This window comes from Benincasa hispida, chromosome 11 (assembly GCF_027475165.1).
Source record: "Benincasa hispida cultivar pf3 chromosome 11, pf3_genome.v1.1, whole genome shotgun sequence".
NCBI lineage: Eukaryota > Viridiplantae > Streptophyta > Magnoliopsida > Cucurbitales > Cucurbitaceae > Benincasa > Benincasa hispida.
The window spans coordinates 10,744,418-10,772,220 of record NC_143488.1 but is presented as its reverse complement, the minus strand read 5'-3'; the positions used below and the strand labels follow the sequence as shown (position 1 = coordinate 10,772,220).

The 27,803-nt window shown below is 34.6% G+C and overlaps 2 protein-coding genes and 1 long non-coding RNA gene across 9 annotated transcripts in view; 2 read left to right on the top strand and 1 right to left on the bottom strand.

Moving 5' to 3' along the window:
• Positions 1–6,820: 6,820 nt before the first annotated feature.
• On the top strand, positions 6,821–8,437 carry LOC120092029 (uncharacterized). Its single transcript, XR_005485885.2, has 3 exons — positions 6,821–7,109; positions 7,507–7,576; positions 8,169–8,437. It is a non-coding gene; the product is annotated as an uncharacterized LOC120092029 (long non-coding RNA).
• Positions 8,438–13,127: 4,690 nt separating this feature from the next.
• Positions 13,128–22,702, top strand: LOC120091028 (AT-rich interactive domain-containing protein 3-like). 7 transcript variants are annotated; one of them, XM_090307537.1, is made up of 14 exons: positions 13,128–13,443; positions 13,965–14,314; positions 14,423–14,705; positions 14,799–14,838; positions 15,216–15,268; positions 15,708–15,753; positions 16,224–16,316; positions 21,072–21,179; positions 21,285–21,336; positions 21,438–21,510; positions 21,671–21,737; positions 21,825–21,875; positions 22,197–22,289; positions 22,379–22,702. In XM_090307537.1, the coding sequence occupies exons 1-14, from the start codon at positions 13,379–13,381 to the stop codon at positions 22,478–22,480; spliced, it is 1,476 nt and encodes a 491-aa protein (XP_090163663.1). In that variant the 5' UTR covers positions 13,128–13,378; the 3' UTR covers positions 22,481–22,702. The 7 variants fall into 7 exon arrangements, with proteins under 7 accessions (XP_090163663.1, XP_038904747.1, XP_038904745.1 ...); XM_039048819.2 differs by having other exon boundaries at positions 13,959–14,314; XM_090307538.1 differs by having other exon boundaries at positions 13,192–13,457.
• A 427-nt stretch (positions 22,703–23,129) lies between these two features.
• PP7 (serine/threonine phosphatase 7) overlaps positions 23,130–27,803 on the bottom strand; it is a 31,405-nt gene continuing 26,731 nt past the window's right edge. The window contains exon 5 of the mRNA XM_039048820.2: positions 23,130–23,391. Within this exon, the coding sequence (XP_038904748.1) occupies positions 23,311–23,391 (81 nt within the window). The 3' untranslated portion in view covers positions 23,130–23,310. The remainder of the gene's footprint in view (positions 23,392–27,803) is intronic.

Sequence of the window (27,803 nt, the reverse complement as noted above, 5' to 3'; positions counted from 1 at the left end):
AAAGACTCAAGGTGTATGTGATTGGAGAAAGTTGGGAATGACCATGCGTTAAAGAAGCCATCCTTACATTGAGGAGGATCATCTATGCGTTGAGTAGGAGCTGCCTTGCACCCAACATCAAGCTGTCCAACCTACCTTGCACCCAACTGTGTTGTGGAGACAAGACCCTGTGCCCACAGCTATTATTTTCCATCCAAAATTTTAAGATTCAGATAAAGTTAGGAGACCGAGGAACTTAGAAACCGGATTGGAGAACTGTGAGTGGTTTTACTTTCTATGTCTTTGTGAATTTATATGTTTATATCGTTATATATCTACATATCTATATATATATCTATATATCTATATATTTATGTATGTATGTATGTATGTATGTATGTATGTATGTATGTATGTATGTATGTATACAAGTATAATTTGGAAATATGTGGCGTGATCGGAAAGTATGTTTTCTTCTTGTGATTTTCTGATACTTTGACTATTTTATGAAATTGTGTGGATGCATGTATTTTATTGGAAACTAGAACTGTATCCAGGAAATTTGTTAGCATATCTCGTGGACGTCTAGTTAGGATTGTCAGTGTACCCGGGTATGATTAGCGGGAATTGTTGACATGTGCACATTCAGCAGGTTGTATTGGGTACTAGAACTATTTCCTTGAATTTATGGTTGGTTGACATATTTCATTTATGAAGAAACATATGATCATGACAATGTCATCTCAATTACCAGACTGAGGTCATTCATACTTTAGTATGATCCTGTGATTGACTGCCTGTTCAAATGATTTCCAAAATAAATTTAAAAAACAAAACATATTTTCATACAAAACATACCACTCACTGAGCTTTCCCAGCTCATATTTTCCAAATGTTTTATTCCCCCCTAGGTAGCAGAAGAAGGATGTTCTGAAGTGCCACTAGAAGATAGAGTCTATCGACAAAATGATTAATGGAATCATTTCATCCTAGGGGTTAGGTTTGAAATTGAAATATGATTATACATGGTCTATAACCATGATCTTGTGTGAACATTAATATTCTAAATAAAATCACTTCTTTCAAAAACATTTTTGGCAAGATGTGATTGGTAAGAATAGGATAGTGAACAGCAAATAGTACAAAAGAGTAATGTTCGCTGTCTTCACACTTTCTTTTAGGTAAAAAGGTTAAGCTCGGGAGAGGGTGTGATATTGAGACTTTCTCTCACATATCCTTTGGCAAGCAACTCATCAACTTGCTTTTGAATTTATTTTGTCTCGGTGGGGTTAGCTCAATAAGTTGGCCTATTTGGAATGGTCGCTCTCGGAAGGAAGTCAATTTAGTGTTCAATCCCCCTAAGTGGTGCTAACCTACTTGGTAGATCTTCAGGATAAATGTCCTTAAATTTCTCCAACAATCTATGAAAAACATTAGGCAAAGAAGTTTTTTAGTCACTAGTTAGAAAACATGGTCCTTTGCACAAAAGTACAAAATTTAGTTTTATAGAAAACAAAGCTTTTCTAACCTTACTATTTCTAGCTATTTGACTATCCGTTCTTTCTTTTCTCTCGTTGGGATGTTTTTCTTTCTTTCTACTCCTTTCTTTTTCTTCACAATTATTTTTCTCACTCTCATCAGGAATTTTCTCTTTCTCTTTCAAATTCTTTTCTCTTTTGATTTTGGCACTCAAAGTATTTTTTTTTCCTCTTTCTCATTTTTTTCAACTTCCACTCTCATTTTCTCTAACTTGCATTGCTCATCATACACATCTCTGGTTGACAAAGGAAGAAAAATAGTTTTTCTTCCATCTTTAATGAAGTTGTAGCAGTTAAGATAGCCATCATGAATTGCTTTTCTATCAAACTGTCATGGCCTTCCCAATAAAATCTCTCCAACATGCATAGGTGCAACATCACATAAGATACTATCATTGTATCTTCCAATAGAAAAAGACACAAGACATTGTGTATTGACTCTCACTTCCCCACTGTTGTTCAACCACTGAATTTTGTATAGTCTAGGATGTGGTATCATGGTCAAACTCAATCTTTTGACAAGTAATGTATTAACAACATTAGTACAACTTTCACCGTCAATGATCACACAACAAGCCTTTCCATTTACATAGCATCGAGTATGAAACAATGTTTCCCTTTGCTCCTTCACTATATCTTCTTTATCTTAAGCACTTAAAGCTCTTCTAGTAACAAACACATCTCCTACAATTGGTTCTTCATAACTTCCATCACTAGTCTCTCCTTATTCCGCTATTTCTTCCTTATCCTCCTTATTTTCACTTCCCTCTCCCTCAGTCACTACCTCACCATTATGGATGATCATTGTCCTTTGTTTGGACAATCTCTACTAACATGTCCTAACCCTTGACATTTCCATCACTTAAATCTCTATCTCTCCTTAGGCTCTTCTAATTTAACCTTCCCTTTCATAGAAAACTCACATTTTCTTTGAATTTTCTTTCACAAACTTATCTCTACTTCTAAAATCACTTATATTCTCCATTTTTTCATGACGAGTTGAAAGAAGAAGAAGATTTAAAAGAAGTGTACCTTGTTCTTTTGGTACTCAATTGTTTTTCCATTTTGATGCCAAGATGCAACATCTCCTCTATGTAAAAGTACAACTGTAAATCACCTTGTCAACGATCTCTTTGTAGAGGTCATTCAAAAATCATGTCATGAGAGTCTCCATGTCTTCATCAAGATCAAGTCGATCCATCAAAGTGTGCATCTCTTTGTAATAGTCTTCCACACTTTTGTTACCTTGCCTCAATGCTTGAAGCCTTTGTGCCATATCTCTTTGGAAATGATTTGGAACAAAGCACTTCCTCATAAACTCTTTGAATTCATACCATGAATCAATTGGTGCCTCAAGATTTCTTCTCCTTCTTGACATTAACTTGTCCCACCAAGTTTGAGTGTAATCCTTAAATTTGACAACACAAAATCTAACCTCCTGCTCATCACTAAAATTATGGTAAGAAACATATTCTCCACCTCTTTCTCCATTTATTATACTCCTCTAGATCAATTTTGCCAAAAAAAAACTTTGGAATTTTAAATTTGATTCCACCCATAGTACGATCAACTAAAGCTGCTTCTCGTTGAGCTCACCTTTGGAAGTTTGATAACCTTTCCCTCGACCTCTTCCTCTAATTACTCAATGCTCAACACGTCTTTCTCATCCTCTTAGCGCCCCAAGTAATGTAACTTGGTCATCGTCTAACCCTGGAACCATCACCCTCATATTGGTCATCATTATGGTGAATTACCACAAGTTGTGGTGGAGGAGGCGACATTCTTTCCCTTGCCCGATGCTCAGTCTCCAACCTATCAAAACTAGTCAATGATTCCATAGTATGGATCATTCGCGCCATAAATCCTTATGGTGCCTCTCTCAAACATACTTCGTTAACTTCAATGTCATCTTGATTATCCATCTTGCAAAAGAAAAACAAAGTAAAAGAAAAATGGACCTCAATAGCACTCCCTAATGTGATTACTCTCAAGAAGATGAAAAGTCACTCGTATTTGCATTCAATATATATAGAGAATTACTCATAAGACTAGAAATATCTCAAACTTCAGCAAGTCTTATAGTATTCTTATGAGAATCATGCAAGAACAATGTCAATTTAGCTAGAAGGTGGAAAGTTACAAAAATCTCCAATTTAGAAACACGAGTGTGACGTAACGGAATGAATTTTTAAGAAGCAAATAAGTTATAGGAAGTTAAAAGAAAAATGAAGACAAAAGGATCACAAAAAATATAAGAATGGACAAAAGGTGTCAATGAAAAGATGGAAATGACAAAAAAGATGTAGATATGATTTTTTAACTCCTTTTAGATAATCACAATGCTTAAAAACTTGCTTGATATTTTTTAAAAAAATACATAAAACAAGTGACGTAGAATATGAAAAGTCACAATAAGATGATAAGTCACTTTTTTCCTTTTTTGCTATTTTTTTCACTTCTTCTTCTTTTTTTTTTTTTTTCTTTTGCAGTAAACACAAATAACGTATGAAGCAAGAAAGATGAGAAGATGAAGAGTTATAAGAAATATGGAAATAGATGAAATTAAAGAAAGAAAGATGACATAAAAAAATAAAACCAATAGGATATAATTTGTTTAGAGCCAAAGCTCTGATCCAAATGATAAAGCTGTTGGGATTGATGTCCTAAATCTCGTGGGTTCTGTAGTTTGTAATTGTAATGTGATTTATTTATTTAATAAAATATGTGATATTTTATTCGAAATTTAGTAGCATTAACCTACAAAACCAGTAAACTAACATCCAAAGTTATCTTCTGTAGCTTAAACATGTATGTAAAGACATACAGGTGGATCATGTTTAAGTGATAACCTAAACAGTCTGTAGTAGATGGATAAGGTTGGGTACCTTATCCTGGTAACACTATGAATACGACTCGCATTGTAGATGTTATAATTGTTGTAAAGTGTTATAAATGATCTGATCTTGATCATTCATGTGGGACATGTGAGCGAGGGTTGATACATTTTTACTATGCGATGAAATGAATGCTAAAATGTTGATTTATAACGCACTGTTTTATCTAGTCGAACTCAAGTGTAACAATTAGAGTCCTGGTGAGTCCAGAAGTCCAGGGTCAAACTCAAGGATTTCTTTGTAAGTGTGCATTCAAAACTACTGTTTCGATCTTGACGCGTCTAATTTACTAAATGAGTGATGAGTTGGTTTTATGCTATTCTAACACTAAGGTTGGTTAAATGACAAATGCGATGGACAATACAATCTATGTGAGACAGTATGTGCAATAAGTGTTAAATTTAAATGGATAGAAGTAGGGTTGAGAAGAATATTCATTAACATTCCTGAGTAAATGCATAAATTGTCGGAAATGTCCTAAAACTTGCAATTTGTAAACTTCAAACATATTATACTCACAATAAAGATATTATTGAGATTTCTTTCAATAAAGATGTTATTAAAGATGTTATTGAATTGCATTCATTACTAAATCTAATAAACTAACCCATGGTTATAACTTGAATACTTAAACTTTATGTAGAGACATAAAAGAGGATCAAGTTTTAATATATAGCCAAAAAGGTCTATAAATATATAGATAAGGTTGGGTACCTTATCCTAAGGACACTGTGGATGCGACCCGCTTTGTATATTGATATAAACGAAGTGATCCCAAAGTCGTTCATGTAGAGACATGTGAGTGGGGGCATCTTATGCAAAAGATGTTTGCATAAGACTGGACCACAGAATAATCATTTTTCTCTATAACAACTGTTTACTGTTAAAATTGACTATTTCAATTCGATGACCTAAGGTAACTCGATCTTAATCCTGAGCTACCTATGAACTCCTGTTTAGGGTTAGGTGAGAGTGGTTCATACCGCTAGGTTGTTCCCTTAAGTACTAAGTCCTGAACTTGAATAAAGGGGCGCCACCCTCTCGTGGCTGAGAGAGATTCGGTTTATTGGTAGGACCATAAACCAATTGTTCATTAGAGGATCAGTGGAGACTTAAGAAGCAAGATGTATTATAGGGGTAAAACGATATTTTTGACCTAGCTGTAAATACGAACGACCTGTGAATGATTGACTTACTGATTATAATTTATCAAGTGGATAGAAATATATTTACAGTGAAGAGAGTGCAAATACTAAGCTATAGTGATATGTCTTTGTAGTTAACAAATATCGATTGATTCAGTTTAAAGAGTTTAGCCAAATAATCTCAAACCATTGGAGTTCATGATCTGTAGGTACATTAGGTCCCTCTACTAGCTCATAAAAGCTCATAAAAGAATTAAACCTTAGAATAGCATATTGAGAGAATTTGAAATGTTCAAACTCGATTTAGGGTTTGGATTATTATATTTGATATAATTAATATTTAATTAACGAATTAAACATTATGGTTTTTAGAGAGTTGATAATATTTAAATATGATTTAAATATTTGATGAGGTGTTTTAAATAATTTAATATTTGATACTATATTAAATTAATTAAATTGGTTTAATTAATTATCCTTTTTAATTTATTTTGAATTTGTGAATTTCAAAATTTGTGAAATTGGATTATTGATTTTTGAATTTTTGAAAATCAAAACTACAAATTAATTTAATCAAATTTTGATTTTGATAATTTAATTTTAGAATATTCCAATTTCAATAATAAAAATAGAAAAAAAATTGAAAGTGGGAAAATCCCATATATTTCCACTATTGGATAACATCTCATGCCACTTTGATTCAATGTAATTTGAAGTGACATTGTCTTAAGAAATCTGATATGCATGATTGACTATTATAAATTGATGTTTAGAAATTAATTTGACTCTCATGCAAACTGAATTCTGAGACTGAAATAAAGAAAAATCATATTTTTCCACCCCCTTCAAGCTCTCAAAACCAACACTCATTTCCTCTCAATTTGAGTTCCACAATTCAATCTAAGGCCTGGGGATAGTAGAGAATGTAATTATCTAAAATTGATGTAGTTAGAGTGCTTAGATCCTTAATCGCTTCCATTTATTGAATGTCAACTCTATCATAAATCATGTGTTCAAGTAGATCACCCGAAATTATAACCTACACCTTTCAGTGTACAGAGCCACAATATCCTACCTATGACACCCCAAAATATATATATATAATATCGTTTTGTTATTTTGGGAATTAGGGTTAGAAGAGGGAAAGTTTTTTTTTAAAAAATAGGCCTCTTTATCTCCTTGGTATGCATACAGGTCAAAAGAAAAAACAATAAAAAAAAAATAAAAATAAAAAAAAGGAATATTTTTCCTCTCCTTCTCCTTCACATCGCTAGCCACCCAAGATCGTCGCCGTCCAACCCAGGCACCCAAGACCAGTGCACCATCATCGTCCAACCCAATCGTCGACTTCCTCCGGACCAGCCGCGCCGCTCGACCCCGCCAACTGCCTCACCGTTCGCGTCATCACCGTACGAGCCGCCCACGCTGCCAGGAGAACCCACACATCTCCAAGGTTCCAGTTGTGCGTTAACGCCGTTTCAGTCGTGCCTCAGCTCGTTGTCGACACGTCCCTTCTGTCCAGCACCCCATTTGCCGGATTCTTGGATTTTTAGGTGAGATTTAAGGTTTATTTGGGTTTTTTTTTTTTTTTTGTATGTGGGTTTTAAAATGTCCATTTTGGTTTGGTCTAATTTGAACTATCCGCTATGTTGGAAAGGTTGAAGGTAGTTTTGGAAGCTACAAGCGTGCTGTCCAGTAGTGCCAAGGGCAATTCTTGGTCGTTTTCTTTTATAAGTTTTAAGGTGTTGCGACTTGTGGAGTTTGGAAAAAGGGTTATAAATGAATTATGAGTATTTGGTTCTTGTTTATGTTTATATTGGAGTACTTAGTGGAATTTTATGGTGTTTTGGAGTAAACCACGTCTTGGGTAGATGGACTACGTTTTGGTAATTTATGTATTTGAACTGAGCCTTAAAGTTGAAATTAAAGTTATTTATGTTTTATGTTTAGGGGCCTTGATTCAAGAATTTCATAGCCAAGAGGGAGGTGTAATTGCTTGATATTTGGGCTTAAAATCAAGGTAAGTGATTTACTACCGGTTCGCGCCCGAACCCAAACTGATTTGAGTTTGTGAATGCACTGATAACATGGTTATGTGTTGATCGATATAATTGCTATGACTTGCCACAGTGGGCTGTTGAGTGTGTTTGTGGAGACTGTGTTTATGTGACGGGAATTATGATATTATGTGAACGTTTTCTATGTTTGATTGATGAATAGATTTAGAGATTGTTTTGAAATATTTGAAGCATGAATTGAGACTATGCCTGTATGCTTATGATTATATTGGATTGATCATGGTTGTTAGCTTTTTTACCGGGCTACGCACTTTGCATGACTTGAGCCTTCGGGTTCATACCTTATACCTATGCTATAGTGTTCCATTGGGATCACCAATTATGCTTGTGGTTGTGCCCTCCAGGGTCACTACTTATGAAAGCGTGCTTTCGAGTTCGCCCCTCAAGCTTATGCCTATGCCTATGCCTATACCTACAATGCGTGATGTGCCTCTAGCCTCGATAGAGAGTCTAATAGTTCACTCAATGGGCCTAGTAGTGGGCCGCTTTCTAGGTATATCTATATACTCATTCTTTTCATTTCCTATTTTTCAGGTAAAAGTAAGGATAAACTGGCGAACGACATAAGAGATCTGTGACCCAGCCATTTGGATATGTCATCACTTCCGCACTTAGGTCACATTTGATAGGATCTGACTTAGAAGGCTAGCCATCGTAAAATTCATGATCATTTCAATTATCCATTGGTTAATTTGTTAAATTGTTATTTATTCTAAATTTTGGTCAGGGGTACCCCGAACAATATTTTCATAATTTTTATTATTTGAGTTTTATTTAATGAAATAAAAGTTTTATTTCTTTAATTAATTTTTTCTTCAAGAAATTTATTGACAAGCTTATGCATGCATATAGTAGAGACCTAGGGGTATAATGGAAAGTTGGGTTGGTACACTATCTCTAAGATGCATGCGATGAGTGTTCATTGCAAGGGATATTTCTTTATTTCTAAAAGAGCTCTCTTCTTGTTTTATGAAATCTAAACCCTTAGTTCTTCCAAACCTAGGTTTAATCTACTCGGAATAATCTTTCAATTTGTTCAAGTATTCAATAAGCATACTAAAATAAGTTGAACGCATAACTTTATGTTTTTACTTAGTTCATATTAGCTAAATGCTTCTCAACCCATAGGTGCTTTAGTTGCTCATGATGACAATAACAAAGATGTATAAATGATGAGCTAAATATGCATTCATATTGGTAAAAGATGTTTCTCAACGTTACACAATACAACTACAACTAAAATAAATGAAAAATAAAGAAAGAAGGTCAAGTCGTAGTATGTAATCTCTTGCTTCCTCCCACTTTTCAATGATTGCTTCGCTTAGATTGTGTTGAAGACAATGCTCCTCTTCTGCTTTCAAGGAAAACTTAAGCTCTCACTTCAGGTTCACAAATGGTTTGAAAGAGAAGTAAGGATTTTGACAAAGTTTCTTTCAATCTCTTTGTTCTCTCTCTCCTCCCTTCTTTTTTTGCATGGCATTCTTGTGGAGTATTTATAGGCATCCAGGAGCAGCTTTTTTTCTCTCACTAGATTGTGCTGATAAGGTACATTAAATGTTATACCCTGATGCACCACCAACTGCGCGTCAGAAGTTCATTGGTTCTTCTGTGAAGCTTTCTTATCAACTACCAACCATTTTTTTTATTTGACTTCCGTCGCCCGTGTCGCATCACTTTCCATCACAAGAATCCATTGAATTGGTTAACTATGCGATTTCCATTTTGGCGTTAAGACTTTCCACGTGATCGCATAAACAAACTTTCTGCACCAAACAAAGCATAATTTATAGCTTTTTGTATGCAAATAAGTTTTATGTGAGTGTGATTGCATGATATTATCATCTTTATGAATTTTTCTTTAAACTGTCACATTTTCAGCGCGTTTTCCTAATTGTTTTAGATAAAAGAGACAGAATAACTTATATTTCTACAAGTTATCAGGGGTGTTCTATACAAAAGGGTTTGTATAAGACCAGACCACGAAATGAAAAGTTTCTTTATATAACACCTTTAATAGTAGATACTTACATTTTACCAGGATGAACATATGTGACATGACCTGAATCCTGAGTGAGTTGTGAACTCTTGCCTGTGAAGACGGTCCTTTGATTTATATGGGTGAAAGTGGCTAGATTGTTGACTCAAGCCTACCATTTTGGGGATTCGTCTGATTGGGGAGCTGGGAACATAGCTACACCAGACAAAAATCACTTCTTCCCTAATGTCGGGATAAGTAGATAAATTTTTCCCTTAAGGGTTGATTCCGGGGCTTAAACAATGTGACACCACATCTTTTCTTGACCCGAGAGGGGTTTGGTTATAGTTGGACTATAACTTATTATTCATTAGAGGAATCAATGGTACTTAAGAAGTTAGATGTAATTTGACCCAGTTGTACTTACGAGCAATTTATGAAGGGTCATTGCACTGTTGACTAGTTATATCTAATGGACACAGAAATATATCTGTAGTGTGAAGAGTGCAGCTGTCGGTCTTTAAATGAGTGACCGAGAGTTAATAGATGTTGGATAATTTAATTAAAGGAGTGACCGAGAGTTAATGGATGTGGATAATTTAATTAAAGAAGTTTAATTAATTATTTGAGTACCATTAGAGCTTCACTTTACAAGTTCATAAAGTCTCCTCTATAACTCAATAGGGATTATTGAGAATTAATTTTGGATTAATTTGAATTGTTCAAATTAATTGAGGAAATTAATTATATGTGATATAGTTAATTTAACTTGATTTAACTTAATTATATATGATATAATTAATATAATATTTTTGATACATTATAATATAAAGTTTATTCAAGAGGAATTCAATTTTTTAATGTGATTCAAATACTAATTATATGGATGAGATTCATATAATTAAATTTAGAATAAATGTGATTTATATTAAATACCATGCATTATTGAGAGAAATAAAACTATAGGTTATATTGTATTTGATACAATATAAAAACTATAGGTTATGTGTTATATTTGATATAACATATAGTTATATATACATATAATAAGTTAGTTATATATATGTGTGTGTGTGTATACATATAATTATTATTTAATTTAAATTTAATTTCAAAATTAAAGAGAGGGAGTTACATCTTCCCTCCCTTTAATTTTCTCTCAGTTAGACGATCGTGGTAGAGGGGTTGTTCAGTTTTTACATTCTTCATCTTCTTCACAAAAGAATACAGTAGAGAGCTCTCTGGAAAAAAAAAAAAAAAAATCTCTCTTCAACGGAACGTAATTCTCCCAAGAAAATTTCCTTCCTCTCAAATTATCTCTCTCTTCTCAAAAGGACATAGATCCCACACCTCTTGTGATTCTCATCTCCTACAGAGAATACAGAGGCTTGCCTTTTGGTGTTGTCCGTTTGGTTTGCTGTGATTTTTGGAAGATCGGTGTTTCGAAGTGATCGTGACCTTTTGGGAGGATTTTCATGAAGACAAATTATTTCTTCAAGGGTAAGTCGAATTCTAACCCTTCTTATTTTCCTCTTATTCTAAAGCATGTTGTAAATTATTCTGTGTATATGCATAATTTGTTTGTATTGCAATTTTAGTTATTGTGAAAAACAAAATTGGGAATGATCTGTGCTTCCGTATCAGACTTCACGGTTCATTCAAAAAGGAATTACCTCAATCAAGTTTAAGAACTCTCTTTATTTTGGGTAACAACAGTAATAAGAATAACTCCGACTAACTAATTGGTAAGTAACCCCAAGAAAGCTAAATAGTTTTTTGCTTGGAAGATTAAGTGATGATAAAAAAGAAATGAGAACTTATTCCTAACTTCAAGATTTCGAACTTTCCACTATCTAATTAATTAAACTAGACTGAAAGTCCTAAAACATTCATTCTAAACATAAGAATACAAAGAAAAAGCATAAAGCTCAAGAGAATAAACTAAAAAAATTTCATTCAAATTCAAAGTCTTGTTCAAATGACAAAAGTACATAGTTATTTATACTAATTGAAAAGACAACATGAAATGACACAACCTTTCGCCTAATTGACTATGTTCAACAAAAAATCTTCAACTACATATATGAATCTTCATAAATGTATTGAAATAAATTAATACATCAAGCATTAAATATCCATATGAATATGAATTTCCAGAATCATTATGACTTTTAGATGTCCAAGTGACTCTTAGAGCCTCAAGGGTTGCAACTCTTCATGATGGGCTGGAAATTTAGCTTGGAAGCAAGCATTTTAATCCATCTTGAAGTCTTCTAGCTCTAGCTTTTGTCATTAATCCTTGAGGCATAATGATTGTCACATATTGGATTGACTTGGAAAATTTTATCATGGATTTGCAATATGAGCTTCACTTGAGCTAGTTTGAGTTTGGTAAGCTTCATTTTCCTCTTCTTTTGAGTTGGTTTGAGTTTGTTGAGCCTCATTTTCCTCTTGGTTGGTCAGCTCCTTATCACATGGGCTACACTTTTTTTTTATTATTTAATTTAGAAAGTTTGCTGCTTAATTTCCAAACACCACCTCTAGTGATCTCTGTCGGCCAACTTCGACCAACACCTTCGATGACCGCTACCGGCCACCTCTGGTCTCAACTTCTAGCGACCCTGTAGGTGAACTTTCAGCCATCGACTTCAGCTAAACTTCGACTGATGTCGGTCAACTTCAATTGCCACCTCCGGCGACCGCAATCGACCAACTTCGACCACCACCTCCAATGACCATTGTCGATCAACTTCGACCGCGACAGCCACTTCCAGTGACCCCTGCCAAAGAACTTCTGACCACTGACTCTAGCCAAACTTCGTTCGCCATCGGCCACCTTTGGAAAATATTAATAAAAATACTTTACTAAACAAACTTGTATATAAAAATACTTTTAATAAAGAGTTGCCAAACACATGTATGTTTTTCTTTTAAGGAGTTCTTTTTAAATCAAATTTATTTGAATAAAAAACAATTTTTTCTAGGTCTTAAAGACCATTAGTTTAACAATACTGTTTTTTTTTTAAAATACACTTTCTTTTTTTTTCCTAATATTTTTTTATTTGAAGTTTTTTCTTGTTAATTATTATTATTTCTTAAATTATTTTTTTAATTCTCTATCCTTCTCTGTTTATATGTTTCCTTTATTTTAAGAGATTTCATTTATTTTCTTCTATTTTTCCTATAAATCCATCATTACGAAAAAAAAATCCCCTTATATGATTATTTTCTTGTTCTTATTATTATATAAACACATTTTTAATAAAAATTGAATAGTAAGGAGGACTAAAAATTAAATTGAACTAGATTTTTGTGTAAAATAATAGCCCATTAAACTGCAATTGTGCAATTAAGTATATTTATTTAAGCAACCTTAATTTAAATTAGTTTAGATGACAAAAGTATATATAATAATTTATTTCAAAACCTAGTAAAATTAAAATAATAAATTAAATAAAATGATAATTTTAGTCAAAATCACTATTTCAAAATTAAATATATAATTTGGCATGCGGTATTATTGCAAGCGTCCCCTCACAATTCCGAACCAAATAAAAGGCCATCGATGTTCCATAACCACTTGTGGAGGTCCAAGTTCTGATGGCGATTGCTCTCCTTCAAGGCGTGCAGCTCCTGCTCGAGAGAAAGTAGAAATAGACAACGTCGAATTCAAATTTCAGAACCACGTTGCTGAACGGACTATCCGATAGCAAAAAGAAGAGGAACGGTTACATGTAGGTGATCTTTTAGGGTTTCTTTCTTGGGTTGCATGTTCCTAAAATTACCACCAAAGATCAAAGCAGCAATTTCTATTTCCAGAGCTCGGTTTTCCAGGTATGAATCTCGAAGTATGCCCCTCCTTCTCTCTTCCAGATTAAGCCCATGAGCATTTCCCGTATCCTCCCCCTTCACCAACATCCTCAAAATGCCTTCTCTCTTCTCGTTACGCCATTTCATCTTTGAAGCCTTGATGTTTTATGCATTTCAGGAAAATGTGCATGCTATTCCGTTTACTTCATTCTCTTGATAGGGGTGGGCTGGGAGATTCGAATATTAGGGTTAGGTTTTTCCAGAAAAAATTAAGATGAGGATCATGGCTTCAGCGTTTTGGGTAGGAAGTTACTCCTATCTAGCGAGTTTTATTAGTCCTACCACTTTCATGTATTATTTCTCATAGACGCCCATTTTTTTTTTTTTTTTTCGGGATTTCTGGGTTGGGTTGAGTTTCCATTATATTCAATGTAGCATTCTTTCTTTCCCTTAACTGTTTTCTGAAAAACCTAAATTTCACAAGTTGCATTCTTTCCTTCTTTACTTAAACTTTCTTCTGAAAACCTAACTTCCATTAGTTGTAGGATTCTCCCTTTGGAACTGGAGATGTGTGACGCGATGGAGAAAGAGGAATCTGCACAAGATGTTTCAGTTGCATTAAGTGAAGGCGACCAAGTTAATGCAAAAGATGAGCTCCATGAATCTCTCTCTGTGCCAGCTGAGGCAACTCCAAACTCTTGTGAAAAAGGGTTTGGTTCACCTGAGACTCATGTACAGGAAGTAGATAAACCTACGATTCCTCAGCAATCAAATCAAAATTCTGCGCGCTCACTTCCCTTGGATCATGACCAAGAGTTGGACAAGCCTGATGCTGAACCTGCTTCTGATGTCAAGACTGGCCCTGATGAGATGCCCCCAAGGGAGCTAGATGCTGGTATTTCTAACTCTCCCCTAGAAACTGTTCAGTCCTCCATGGATGCCAAATCTGAGGCCGTTGATATGCCTGAAACTAAAACCGGTTCTCTTGATGATGCTTCAACAGCAAGTCCTGTAACTCCCCATCCAGTGTCATCTTGTGTTAAAGCTGAAACAGAGAATGCCATAGAATTGAAGGTCAATGAAGACAGTGTTACTACACCTCATAATGGGGATTCAAACATGAATCACTCGTTTATTTTTGATGAAAATCATATTGCTGAAGGTAGTGAATCAGGAACAGAAGAAGAGCAATCTGCTTTCATGAAGGAGCTTGAAAACTTCTTCAGAGAAAGAAGCCTGGAATTCAAACCTCCTAAGTTTTATGGAGAGGGTCTGAATTGCCTCAAGTAATATTTTTATTCTTTATTACTGCATCATGATTTACGTCATTCAATAGGAATTGGAGTTCTTAGCTCACATTTTAAACTTTTTATTATAAGGTTATGGAGGGCTGTTACTAGATTGGGAGGCTATGACAAGGTATTCTTTGTTCTTTCTGTAATGGCCATAGTGTTCTTGCTTCAATGAGAATGTGTTTGAATCACGTAAAATTTTGCTATATCTATTTCATAGTTCCCATATGATTATTTGTTAATGGGCTTAAGCAGCCTCATAAATATTGAGGCTAGAAAACACACTTGATATGTATAATTCCATATAAAGCGTTTTAACTGCTCCTCTTCCAACAACCTTAGCACATAGGTAGTAGGTAGTTGGGGTACAACATTACAGGTCTATTATTTATGTTTTTACTATGTTTTCTTCTCATGATATTTTTTGTTTCATTTGATTAAATTTGATTTTTGTGGCTCTGAGATCTTGTTGACACATCCATAACTGGCATCCTTTTTGGATAGGTGACTTCATGCAAGTTGTGGCGGCAAGTAGGCGAGTCTTTCAAGCCCCCAAAGTAAGGACACAATTGGTAGACTTACAATGTCAAAATTACATCTTCCTACGTGTGACATTGTTGGAGACAAGTTGTTGATTTGCCAATTTATATATTTTTTGAATTGTTAATTTGGTTTATGTTCTTTCATCTGTCTTTCTTTTGTTTGTTAAGAGTAAAAGCAATTTCTCATTAAAAACAAAAAAGAGTAAAAACAATTATAATGTCTGATATTATCGAACATTTTAGCTTAATGCCTAACCTGATTTTGGTTTACATTTATACGAAATCATTGCCAACGAATTCTTCACGAAGTTTGAAGAATAAATGGTCTCATAGTATCTAAGTTGTAACACCTCCATTTTAGGAGGAATTTTTTTATCTATTATATTGCCTCATCTTTCAGCCTAGATATGATAAGCTTTTCTCTCTTTTTTTTTTTTTTTTTTTTGTTCTGCAGGACATGCACAACTGTTTCATGGACATTTCGAGGATTTTATGAGAAGGTGATGGTGGAAAGATATTTTCTTTGAATATTGTGTATTTCCATTGATGTATTTATATCTATATTTTGTATGCGCTGATCACTTTGGTCATATGGGGAAGGCATCTTTTGAATTGATGGCTAATGTTATGGGATTTTTAGTCAAATGTTTCTTTTCTTACAAATACGATGTTATGGGATTGTTAAAACGGCTTGTGGGTCATTTAAATTTTTGTAATGAAGGTCATAAATCATAATCTATTACACTTGTTTCATATGGATGAAGTTTTAAGTCCATGTAATCTTTCTTACCATAGTAAGTATTATTTCAATTTATTATCTGAATTCTGTTGCATTTTTTTTAACGTTAGCTTTGTATCAAGACTCAAGTGGGTCCATCTACTGTTTACAAGATCATGGAAAAAGAAACATATATAGTTGTACAAGTTAGTAACACAATACTTTTGGTTGTAACTTCTTGAGTTTTTCTAGGCTCTCCTTGATTATGAGAGGCATAAAACCAACGGTGGCGAACTCAGTGTACCTATTGCTTCCAACTCAGAACCTATGAGTATTGAAAACCAGGTAATACAGAATTTCAAGCTGCTGAACTTACATTATTTTATTTCATCATGACAGATATAAGGCTATGGTCTTCTTGCTTCTAGGTGATAATTTTTAGGCAAACTTTGATTATGTTATAAGCTATTGTGATGTTTTTTGCTCACGAGATGAGTTAAGAAAGAGTTGAAGGTTACAAAGCACTTCAATCGTAGAATTCAGTGCTAGTGACTGTAGTTTCAACTATTATTTAGGAACTAGTACTTTGAAGATGTAGATCAAGAGGTGCTATTACTTTGACCAGGTTGGTCCTATTGCATTCAGTCTCATATTCTATTTGACTTACGTAGGACAATGCCCTTGCGTAAATTCTTCACCTCTGATTGAGAACTCTCGATGCTTGAAACTACTCTTTTCCTTTCCAGACAAATACTTGAATGAATTCCCAAACCAAGCAAATTGTTGTCAAAATCTTTTATCGGGAGCTAAGCTCAACAAAACTTTATTGATACGGCAGCTCTGTGGGGCAACACATGAAGAAAGGAAAGTCATGAACAATGTTTTAAAAACCTGTCGAGGCTTGTGCTCTTTGGCTTGCCTCGAGACTTATGCCTATGTTGAACCATTAGAGGCTTATGGCTTTGTGAAAACACATTGAGGCTTAAGATCTCTATGCCTCAAATGATTAAAAAAACTGATAGTGATGTGCCTAAGCCTAATTCTTCAAGAATATTAAAGTTTTAGTTGTGACAATTTGAATTAGGGCCACTTTTACTGCTGTAACATTCAAAACACCGAAGAAATTTATGGTATAAATCTATTCTATTAATGATAATAGTAGTGATGATAAAAGATACCCTTTTAGAGTTTTTGATTTAGCGAAAATTGCAGGGTTGAATTTTTTTTTTCACACTTTTATATGACTATCATGTTTAGCAATGTTTGGCTATACCCAATTAGGATCTGTAAAATGGTTTTAATTCATTATGCCTTGGAGGAAAAGCCTGAATTTTTTTTTCACACTTACGCCCCATACTGCATCGAGGCTTATGCCTTGGAGGAAAAGCCTGAAGGCCGGCTTAAATATTTTACAACATTGGTCATGTCCCAAAATTTCCTCTGAAATTGTTTCAAGCCTAGGTAGGTGATTGATATCTTTAGAAGCTTACTTACGTAGAAGTACAACAGTTGATCAAAGAAAATTTGCCAGAGACATCTTTGTTTAATGAAATCATTTGTATTTAGTCCTGCCAATAGCCACAAGCTAAACAAAAAGTGTATTTTTCTTTGAATATTTTGACTTTAATAGCTTAAAAATATATTAAAGAAAAAGGAGTCTTATGATTGAGAGGGCATTGAGGGGCTAAACAAAGATTTGGAATAAGACAGTTCAAAAGACATCCAGTCGGAGGTCCAAACTTGAAAACCTCCAGTACCCCGATTGAGTAGTCCTTGTACATTCATAATTGCCTTCATCAACTGAATGTTTTGAAGAATCCGAGGAAGTATTGAAGACAATGAGAAGTGGTTTTTCCATTAAGTTTGAAGGAACCAATGGTTTACCATGTCTACCAAGTTGTCACACCCTCTCCTAGATTACCCTATCAACTTGGAAGAAGATGTGATGATAGCTGTTACTAGCCTTATCGCCAGCACTTACTCCCTTTACTTAACTCCTTTAGTGCCAACCTGATAAACCTTATTAACTTATACAATTAGCCCACATCAGGAAGGCTCAACATTAACCTCCATACAATCACATGCTTAACAAACCATAACACAATATCTAATGGGCCCAAAATGATATTAACAAGTCCCTGACATTCCTCACTAACATGTCCCTGACACTTCTCACAACAAGTGTACATATATACAATAGTTAACCTAGTTTCTCTTCAACTAGTCGGGTCTTGTGTGGCAAGTAGCAGCAGGATCAATCTCGAGGAATCTGACGCTACCCAGGGAAAGAAAAAAAAACATTTGAAAACCGTAAGTTATTCGCCTAGTGAGTGACTACTAGAAATCAGGACATACCATGCTTTTCATTAATATAAAACATGTAAACATACTGGAAAACATTTCAAGCAACTTCCTTTAAAACATGAACATAGTCATAACATCAAGCTTTTGAGAAGGAAACTCATTAAACATCATTAAACCTTAGTTGAGAACGAGCATACATCGTTCTAGCTCCCAACGTCTGTATCTGGCCAAGAGACCCATACTTCGGCCTCAGGGTGCTAGTATATGGCCTAGGAGACTCATACTTTGCCCTCTCATTCAGAATTACCTACGTGCACGTGGAGTTTCTAAGTACCGTCAACATCTTAGGTATTGGATACCTTCTATACCTTCAGTATCCGGCTTACTAAACATATCATGCTTAAGAAAAAAACATATACATTAAGAATCATTCAATCATAGCCCTTAGCATAGCATTTGTAGAAACATAGCTTTTATCTTAAAAACACATGCTTCATCATAGATACTTAGCTTTTATAATGAATTAACATATAACCTTGGCATGCACACGTCGGAGAAGAAATGCTATGCAATTCATAAAACTTGGTTGCTTGAAAACGTATAAACTTATCATCAAACATGATTGAAATCGCATGGTCATTTATGCACAAAACATTGAAAACATTACGTTTATTTTAGTCACTCACTACTCGTCTGGGCTCTTAACGGTTTATAGGCTTCTCCTAGCTCCTCTTGGCTTGAAGCAATATAATTCCTTGTTAGATTCCTTAGAATTCTCATCAAGATGCTTCAAATAATTTGCTTACTAGCGGGATCATCACTAGTAAGACCAACACTAGCGAGATTGTCACTAGTGGGATCTTCACCAATGAGATCATCAGTAGCGAGATCATCTTATGAATGAGACTTAGCATGAAAATCAGTGAGACTAGGCACAAAACTAGCGAGATTTTTCATTCTTAGCGAGACTTCCCATTATTAGCGAGACTTAGGCAGTAAATCAACGAGATTTGAGTGACTAGCGAGATTTACAAAATCCTTATCTCACTCTCATTCCCTTGGGTGAGCTACTTGCTTGATCTTCCCAATTAGCTGCCTGCTTACGCAACAAATTCCTGTTTCAACTTAAAAAAATTTATAACTTGAAATCCAAAACTCATTTCAAGAAACTTCTTTCTACAAACTTGTTTATAATTGAGTTAGCTATCTTACCTTAAAATGTCAGCTCCAAACTCGATATCTACAGCCTGTTATCCTTCGAACATCATATCCTGTCCAGATTACTCGAATTCCAGACCAGCTTCAATTCTTCTTCGAATTTCACATGTTTCCCTTCACATCTAGCTCAGGCATCCTTCACAGAAGTTGTTAAGAAATGAGTTAACTTACTAACCTCAAATATTCAGCTCCAAACTCCATCTCTACAGTTTGTTATCCTTCGAACATCATACCCTGTCCAGATTACTCGAATTCCAGACCAGCTTCAATTCTTCTTCGAATTTCACCTGTTTCCCTTCACATTTAGCTCAGGCATCCTTCATAGAAGTTGTTAAGAAATGAGTTAACTTACTAATCTCAAATATACAGCTCCAAACTCGGTCTCTACAGCTTGTTATCCTTCGAACATCATACCCTGTCCAGATTACTCGAATTTCAGACCAGCTTCAATCAATTCTTCTTCGAATTTCCCCAAGTTTTTCTTCAAATTCTACCCCACTCAACCCTAAACCACCTTCTTCTTCTCCAATTCGATGCCTAGCTGAAGTACCCTCACTTGTTTCGGTTTGGAGGAGGTATGTTGGCAGTAAAAATGGGGAAAGAGTGATCCCTCATCCCACTTAAACCTCCCCACCGACTTGCACCTTTTTCTCTTTTCCTTTCTTTCTTTCTTTTTTTTTTTCAAATAATCACAATTATTTAACTCCATACTTCCATTCAGCCTTTAGTAACAAAATAATGATAATACTAATGATAATAATAATAATCATATTATGCTTAATAGTATTCTTCCACCCTTGTTCAACATAAATCCCAAACTCAATATATCTCATAAAGATTTAGAATTTGGCTTACCAAAAGCACTCTCGGCTAAGTTCACAAGCCTACCCGAGGTGTTTCAACACAACACTTAGAGTTTTCCCTTCTACTTTTCCTTCATTCTTCAACTTTTCCCTACAATTTAACATTCCTCATAAGTAATCCTACTTAACATTGTAATCGGGAAAGTAGGATTCAGGGTTTACACAAGTAGTCATGGTTTATTATTGGGAGGGCATCACAGCGATTGTTGCAAAAGTGCTAATGTGTTGATCCAAACCTAATGAAAACGATAAATAAACTTCAAAAAACAATAAATATTAGAATTATATAAAATAAACTATACTTCTATTCAGCAGTATGGTCTACCAAGTTGTGAACTTGTCTGCCTGTTTAATTTTTGGTGCCTCTCTTTGCATCTAAAGGGAAGCTTCCAATTATCCTTTCTAGCCTCTTTCCAGTGTAGGGAAACAGGACAATTTGTGGGACCTTGATTTCTTGAAGTTCAATTTCCCAAGCTTTATTGTGTATTCAAAAATTAAAATGTAGCATCCATTAGATCATCTTATATGGTGGGTGCTGGTTTTAGGAAGGGTTGGTGTAAATAATGTTGGTGTTATTAATCATGCTCGTGTTAGTATTATATTGCCCGGGGAAATACCCAAGAGGTATAAACACGATAAAAAAATGTACTTGGTCAGATTAATTTCTATGTTGGTAAATCCTGGCATTCTCTCTCTCACACACGACTTTCATCAGGGATCAGGATCAGGTAGAGCACGAAGAGATGCTGCAGCACGTGCCATGCAGGGTTGGCACTCGCAACGTCTTTTGGGAAATGGTGAAGTTAGTGACCCCATTATCAAGGTCTGGTGAATGCTGAGAGTTTCATGGATTGATTTCTCTTGTGCATCCTCGATTTATTCCATTACTATCTTTTCCAATGGGGTACCATTTTAATAATTTCTGTAGGATAAGAACTCACTTTCAATGCAGAAAAGGGAAAAACAACTTAAAAGCATTGGTAAGCTTCTTTTGTGTTCTTTACAGTATGGATAACAAAATAGCTGCAATTTTTCCGTCATCTGATTATAATTATTATTATCAATTTTTTGGTTGATGTAGGCTTTAAACGTAAGAAACCCGCTTACATGGAACATGCCATGAAATCAACACGTACAAAATCACCAAAACCACAGTTAGTGACCTCACTTTATTTGGCTTTCTTTTTTGCGCATTTTTATACAGCTAAGTATTTTATGACAATTGTTGAACTTGCGTCGAGAACCATGTAAAAAAACATTAGATGGAATGTTGGAAAGGAATTTAGCATTTTGCTGATTTTTCTGTCTGGCTAGGTTGGATGTAGCAGTAGTTGATATTGGACAACCAGCTGACTGGGTCAAGGTCAATGTGCAGAAAACTGTAAGTTGTGGAGTATGTTTTAATGAAAAACACCTGTAATAATGATCATAGGACCAACTTACAGAGCAAGTTACATTCTTGTGGCAGAAAGATTGTTATGAGGTCTATGCATTAGTTCCCGGACTACTCCGTGAGGAGGTACATCATTTCTGTTCTGCACCTTGTCATTATTTGCAATGTGTATGGTTCTCATGAAGAATCTGGCTTCATTTTTTCTTTCATAGTACTTATTTCAATAAAAAAGAAGTATCTTTTTCAAAATTACTTTTAAGAAGCTCAATTGACAACGCTGCTTGGAAACTTTTTATTTCTTGCAATGGCTAAGAGATGAGCATTTTCCATCTGTTGGCTACTAGCAACCTTTAGCTCGTGAGGCCTTGGGGCTACGAACTCAAGGCATCTATACGACAGTTGAAACAAACTGTAAATATTCTCCCAAATTCCTGTCTGTATCTGCAGGTGCGTGTCCAGTCTGATCCAGCAGGACGCTTGGTCATTAGTGGTGAACCTGAACATCCTGATAATCCTTGGGGTGTCACACCCTTCAAAAAGGTTCTTACCCCCCTTAAGTTGATTCGGACTCGGTTTACTTGAGTAACCTTTCTTAGATGTAGAATATAAATATTCAATTTGTGTGGCAGGTGGTTAGCTTACCGTCAAGGATTGATCCACATCAGACTTCTGCCGTTGTCACCTTACATGGGCAGTTGTTTGTTCGTGTTCCATTCGAACAGTCGGAATGAAGTTGCTACATACTCCACTCGAATCTCAATGTTCAGACCGATCTTGTAGTTTGATATGTTAGTCTGTTTTATAATGTTAATAACAGTGGCATAAACCGTTTAGCTAGGCAGGAAATATGATTTTGTTTTGTAAGATCTTTGGTAGTGGTTAGCTGGCATCGAAGAGCTATTATTGTATCTTATGTGGAAGCCTCTTCTAATCTAAGGTAGTTAGTTCACAAATCTGCCGTCTAATTAGCCCCTTACTGCTTATTTATAGTATAAAGTTCATTTATTCTTCGCAACAAGTGTGGTGCCCGTTATTCATTTTATCATTATGCGTATGTTTTTCAGAAGATAAAGTTGCAATTTTCATTTGCTAGCTTGTAAATGAAAATGAAGTGGGAAAAGTTAAAACACAAGGATAACTGAAAATTCTTGCAGAGTCGAGTTCCTGACAGGAAGGGAAGGTTCAAATCGACGGAGAGGATATCCCCACACCGTCCCTATACCCGACCCCGATTATCTTTTTTTTAATATTTATTTATATAATTAATTTGTCTCCACTGTACCGTATAAATTTTATAAATATTTATATATATTACAAAAAGTGCCCAACCCTAGATAATAGGAAAAGGAATCTTTGACCTTCCTGAAACAAATTACAACGTACCAAAATATGGTGAAATTTTCATTTTCAACTTACCAAAAATTATAGTATGATTTTTTGTAATTTAAATAGAAATGTATAGATTTTATGATACGTGAATGAAATCAACCAGAAAAAGGATACTTCCTCTTGCAACGACATACATAATTTAATGATTCCAAAGATTGGATGCAATTTACATTCATGGATCAGTTGCCATTGAAGCCAAGTCTAATTCTTCGTCAGAATCAATTACATCCTCAAAATCATAATATGCATTGACCTGCATGTAAAGCAATAACAGTTAGCTCCATTTTCATAGTACGATACTCTTTTCCTTTCATTATAAAATAAGATAAAGGACTACAACTACAAATGCGAGGTGGAATGCTACAAATCACCCCTACCTCCAACTGAGGCATTCAGAGCCTCTTTAAAATGAAACCTGGAGGGATATTATTATGCTAAAAGATCTGATTGGCCATATCTGATTGGTCATCAGGCAGAAGAACAAAGGAAAAATGGTTTACATCTTTTCCATCTTTCATGCTGATGATTTAAAAAAAGAAAAAAACCAATACTATGAACGCGCAAGTTTTTCCATCAGAAAGTCCACCACCAAAACTAGAGGTATAGGGTACACTAAAGCAAAGTGGGAATGGAGATTTTGTCATGAACTATCTGATTCGTGGAGAACGTTGATGATTTAAGCCACCTTCTTATGACTCTCCCTTTGCTGCTACTACTATTTAAGTTTTCAACAAAACTAACTTCAAACTTCTTGAAACAACATTCTAACCACCGCTGCAAAAGGGACAGAATTGCACAAATAGGGTGATCAAGGTGTCCAACTTTTACTTGGATAAGGGTATATGTTCGCAATCTGAATTTTTTTTATGTTTTCAGATTCATTGAGTTAAGCAAATATATGTTTGATAGACAATCCTTCCATTTTTTAAAAGTGTTCTCAGATTTTGTGATTGATTCAAACAATACAAATTCTAAAAACAACAGTTTTATGTTTTCTTTTAATCAAGAATTTGAATTTTAAAATTTAAAATGTAAAATTATATTAAATAAAAATAAAAACATGAGAATTTGTAATGGATGACCTTTTTAAGATACTATATGACAGCCTATCACCCATTTTTATTATTTTATAAATATGACAAATTTTTTCCTTATTTCACGATAATCTCCTTTTTCCTCTCATGTTTCCCGTGTATCTCTCCTTACGATTTTTTTCTTATGCGATTGACGAGATTTTTCTTCATTTTTCTTCTATTTTTTCATCATCTGCAAAATCCTCCATCAATATTTAGAAGTTTTTTGTTTTTTTATTTGATTTCTATGATTTATTCTTCTTATTATTGCAAAACCCTCCAATTTCTTCGATTGTTTCAATTTATTTCCTTTCCTTTTTGCTTTGATTTCTTCGTCACCTTCACTATCTTGCTCTACATTCAATATTTTTTCCTTTTATATTTTTAGAATTGGGTGGTTGAACACACTTTGATATATTTTTCTCTGTTTTTCTTAAGATTTATTTTGTATTAAGTTAAGTTGTGAGGATCAACATCATAATGTGAAACGCAGTTTTTCGTTTTTTTTTTTAATGTTATTTTCTTTCTTATTATGTTACCATATATGGGAAAAAAAATATTTGGCAACAAATTGAATGTCTGGGTACAAATATGGTACAACAAATCAGGAGAGAAAAGACTGGGTGTCGAGTAATATTATAATGTCCAGTAAACCAGATTTCATGTATTTTGATTTCCCTTATTGAAATTTAATGCGTTTTTGTTAGTTGATTGAAAAAGTAGAGTGGGGATTGTTAATTGAAGTAGAATAGTGGGAGTGCATTTTTCAAGACTTCTTAGATCATTTTTCAATATTTTGTATAAAATAACAATTGGATTCTTCCCCAACATTTTTTTTCCTATTTTCAAATCAACAGCCTTACCTGATTGTTGTAATCAGACAACAATTAGGTAGCAATTAGTATCATTCACAATTTGACAATCATTATTACATAGCAATCTGTATCATTGACAACCAATATTAGACAACAATCAGATGACAATTGGTATCATTGACAATAAAAAACATTCAATATCAATTAGCAATCAAACAACCATTAGACAGAAAATCAGTATAAAATAGCAATTAGATAACAATCAGTATCAAATAGCAATCAAACAATAATCAGACAACAATCAATATCATTGACAATTGGTATATTATATAGTAATCATATAACAATAAATATCAAATGAAAATCAGATAGCAATCACATAACAATCATATAGAAATCAGATAACAATCAAATTCCAAGCGAGAGTTAGTGAACCATGACCGCATGGGTGGGATTTGCCATGTTTGCAAAAAAAAAAAACCATAAACCAAGGACACACTCCAAATTTTCAATTTGTTTTTTTTATTAAAGTTGCAATTGCCCCTAAAAACATTTAGAAATATAATATGTCATGTTATAAATCCAACTCATTTTTTTAAATTAAAATATCTATTATGTAATGTATTTTAAATTAAATTAGGTTAAATTCCAAATTTAGTCCCGTCTATATGATTTTAAAATTTAGAATTTAGTTCCTGGTTTGATAGTCCATATGGTTTGTTAACTCCTCTTAAATAGCCCCTACCATAGGAACTATTTATTATGAAACTTTTATCAAACAATAAGGGTAAATTCTAATTATAAACTATAAGGCTTAGATTTTAATTTACTCCAAACCATAAGGACCAAAATTTCAATTTTTTCTATAAATTATATAATATTATAAAACTATAATTATACATTTGTTTTAACATAAAACATGTTCATAAATAAATTAACAATAGTTTATTGTCAACTAATATTTAGTGGGTAACTACTAGGGTTGGCAAAAAACCCGACGGGGCGGGTCCCCGTCGGGACGGGGATTCCCCGATTTGACCGGAGATGGGGTCAAACCAGGGAATTTAATTGGGGCCCCGTCTGGGGACAGGGATAGTATCCCTGCCTCGACCCCGAATTTATACATATAAATTTTATAAACTTATATATAAAAAGACCCAAAACTCAAAAGCCTTTCCCTAAAATTAATTTCCTCCCCTCTCCTCTCTGTCGAGTCAACTGTCTCCTCAGTCTCTGTGTCATGTGTGAATTGTGAAGGTGAACTTGAAGTGTCTAGACTCTACACCACACCACGGCACCACCTACTCTACTGCCTTGCCTCAGCCTCACAGCGTTTACGTTCAGAACTTCAGTATCCCTTTCTTCCATGCCGACCCTCTCGAGTCTCGCTCTCTGCCTGTCGAGTCCCCTCTCACCCAAATCCCTCCCCTCTCAGTCTTGCCCAAAATCAAATCCCTCCCGGCCTCTCGCAGTCTCGCCCAAATCCCTCCCCTCTCCCTCTTGCTCATAGTTTCGTCCATCCGCTCTCGCTCTTGCTCATAGTCTCTGCAGCCCTCTCGCTCGTCCATCCGATCTTGCTCTCACTCGTCCCTCCACTCTCGCTCTCGCTCGTCCCTCCCCTCTCGCTCATCCCACTCCATAAAACAGGCCCTCTCCACTCCATCCTTTGTTGAAGTTTGCCTCAGTTGAGAAGTCCGTCTGGCGACGTTTCAAGTGAAGATCTAACTTTTGTGTTTGGCCGTTTGATAATGAGTCTTTGTTTTTTTATACCTATTTGATTGTTCTGAGAAATATGTTTGTGTATGTTTGATATTTGAATGTTTTGAATTTTAGGCTTGAATATGTTTGGAAAATATGTTTGTGTATGTTTGATATTTGAATGTTTTGAATTTTAGGCTTGAATATGTTTGGAAAATATGTTTGTGTATGTTTGAAATTTGAATGTTGTTTTATGGTAGGTTGAAAATTTAAATTAAATTTTTGGTAGGTTGAAAACAATATCGTCATCACCTTCTACAAATAAAGATTCTTCAAATCCAATTCCAAGTCCAATCCCAAATCCAACCCAAGATTCAACCCCAAATTTAACTCCATGCTCATCGAATGATGATAATTTGAATGTTGATAATTGTGTTATTCTTGATGAGGATATTGAGAAGGGATCTTTAAAGAGGAGATTGACATCGATTGTTTAGAACCATTTTAAGAAACAAAAAATAGATGGAGTAGACAAGGTGATTTGTAATTACTGCAAACGAAAATTAGGAGGTGAAAGTAAAAATGGAACCAAACATTTGCATGAAAGTTTTAGGGAGTTTTGCAATGTCATCCAACCATTATTTAAGATGGTGTCAAGAAACACAATAAAGAAGGAGATTTTGAAAATTTATGAGACTGAAAAGTTGAAAACCATGGTATTGTTGAATGGGATCAAAGGGAAGATTGCCTTGACAACCGGACATGTGGACTTCCAACTACCAAATAAAAGGTTATATGGTCGTCATTGCTCATTTTGTTGATGATAGTTGGGTTTTGCAAAACAAAATAATCAGGTTAATATATGTTCCTTCTCCACACACTTCTGAGATGCTTCATGAAGAAATAATGGAATGTCTGTTAGATTGGAATATTGAACGAAAATTGTCATTAGTAACTGTAGATAATTGTAGTACCAATGACTCTATGGTTAATATGCTTGTTGATAGTTTGGGTGGACATTTAATATTGGATGAGAGTTTATTTCATATGCAGTGTTGTGCTCATATTCTGAACTTGAT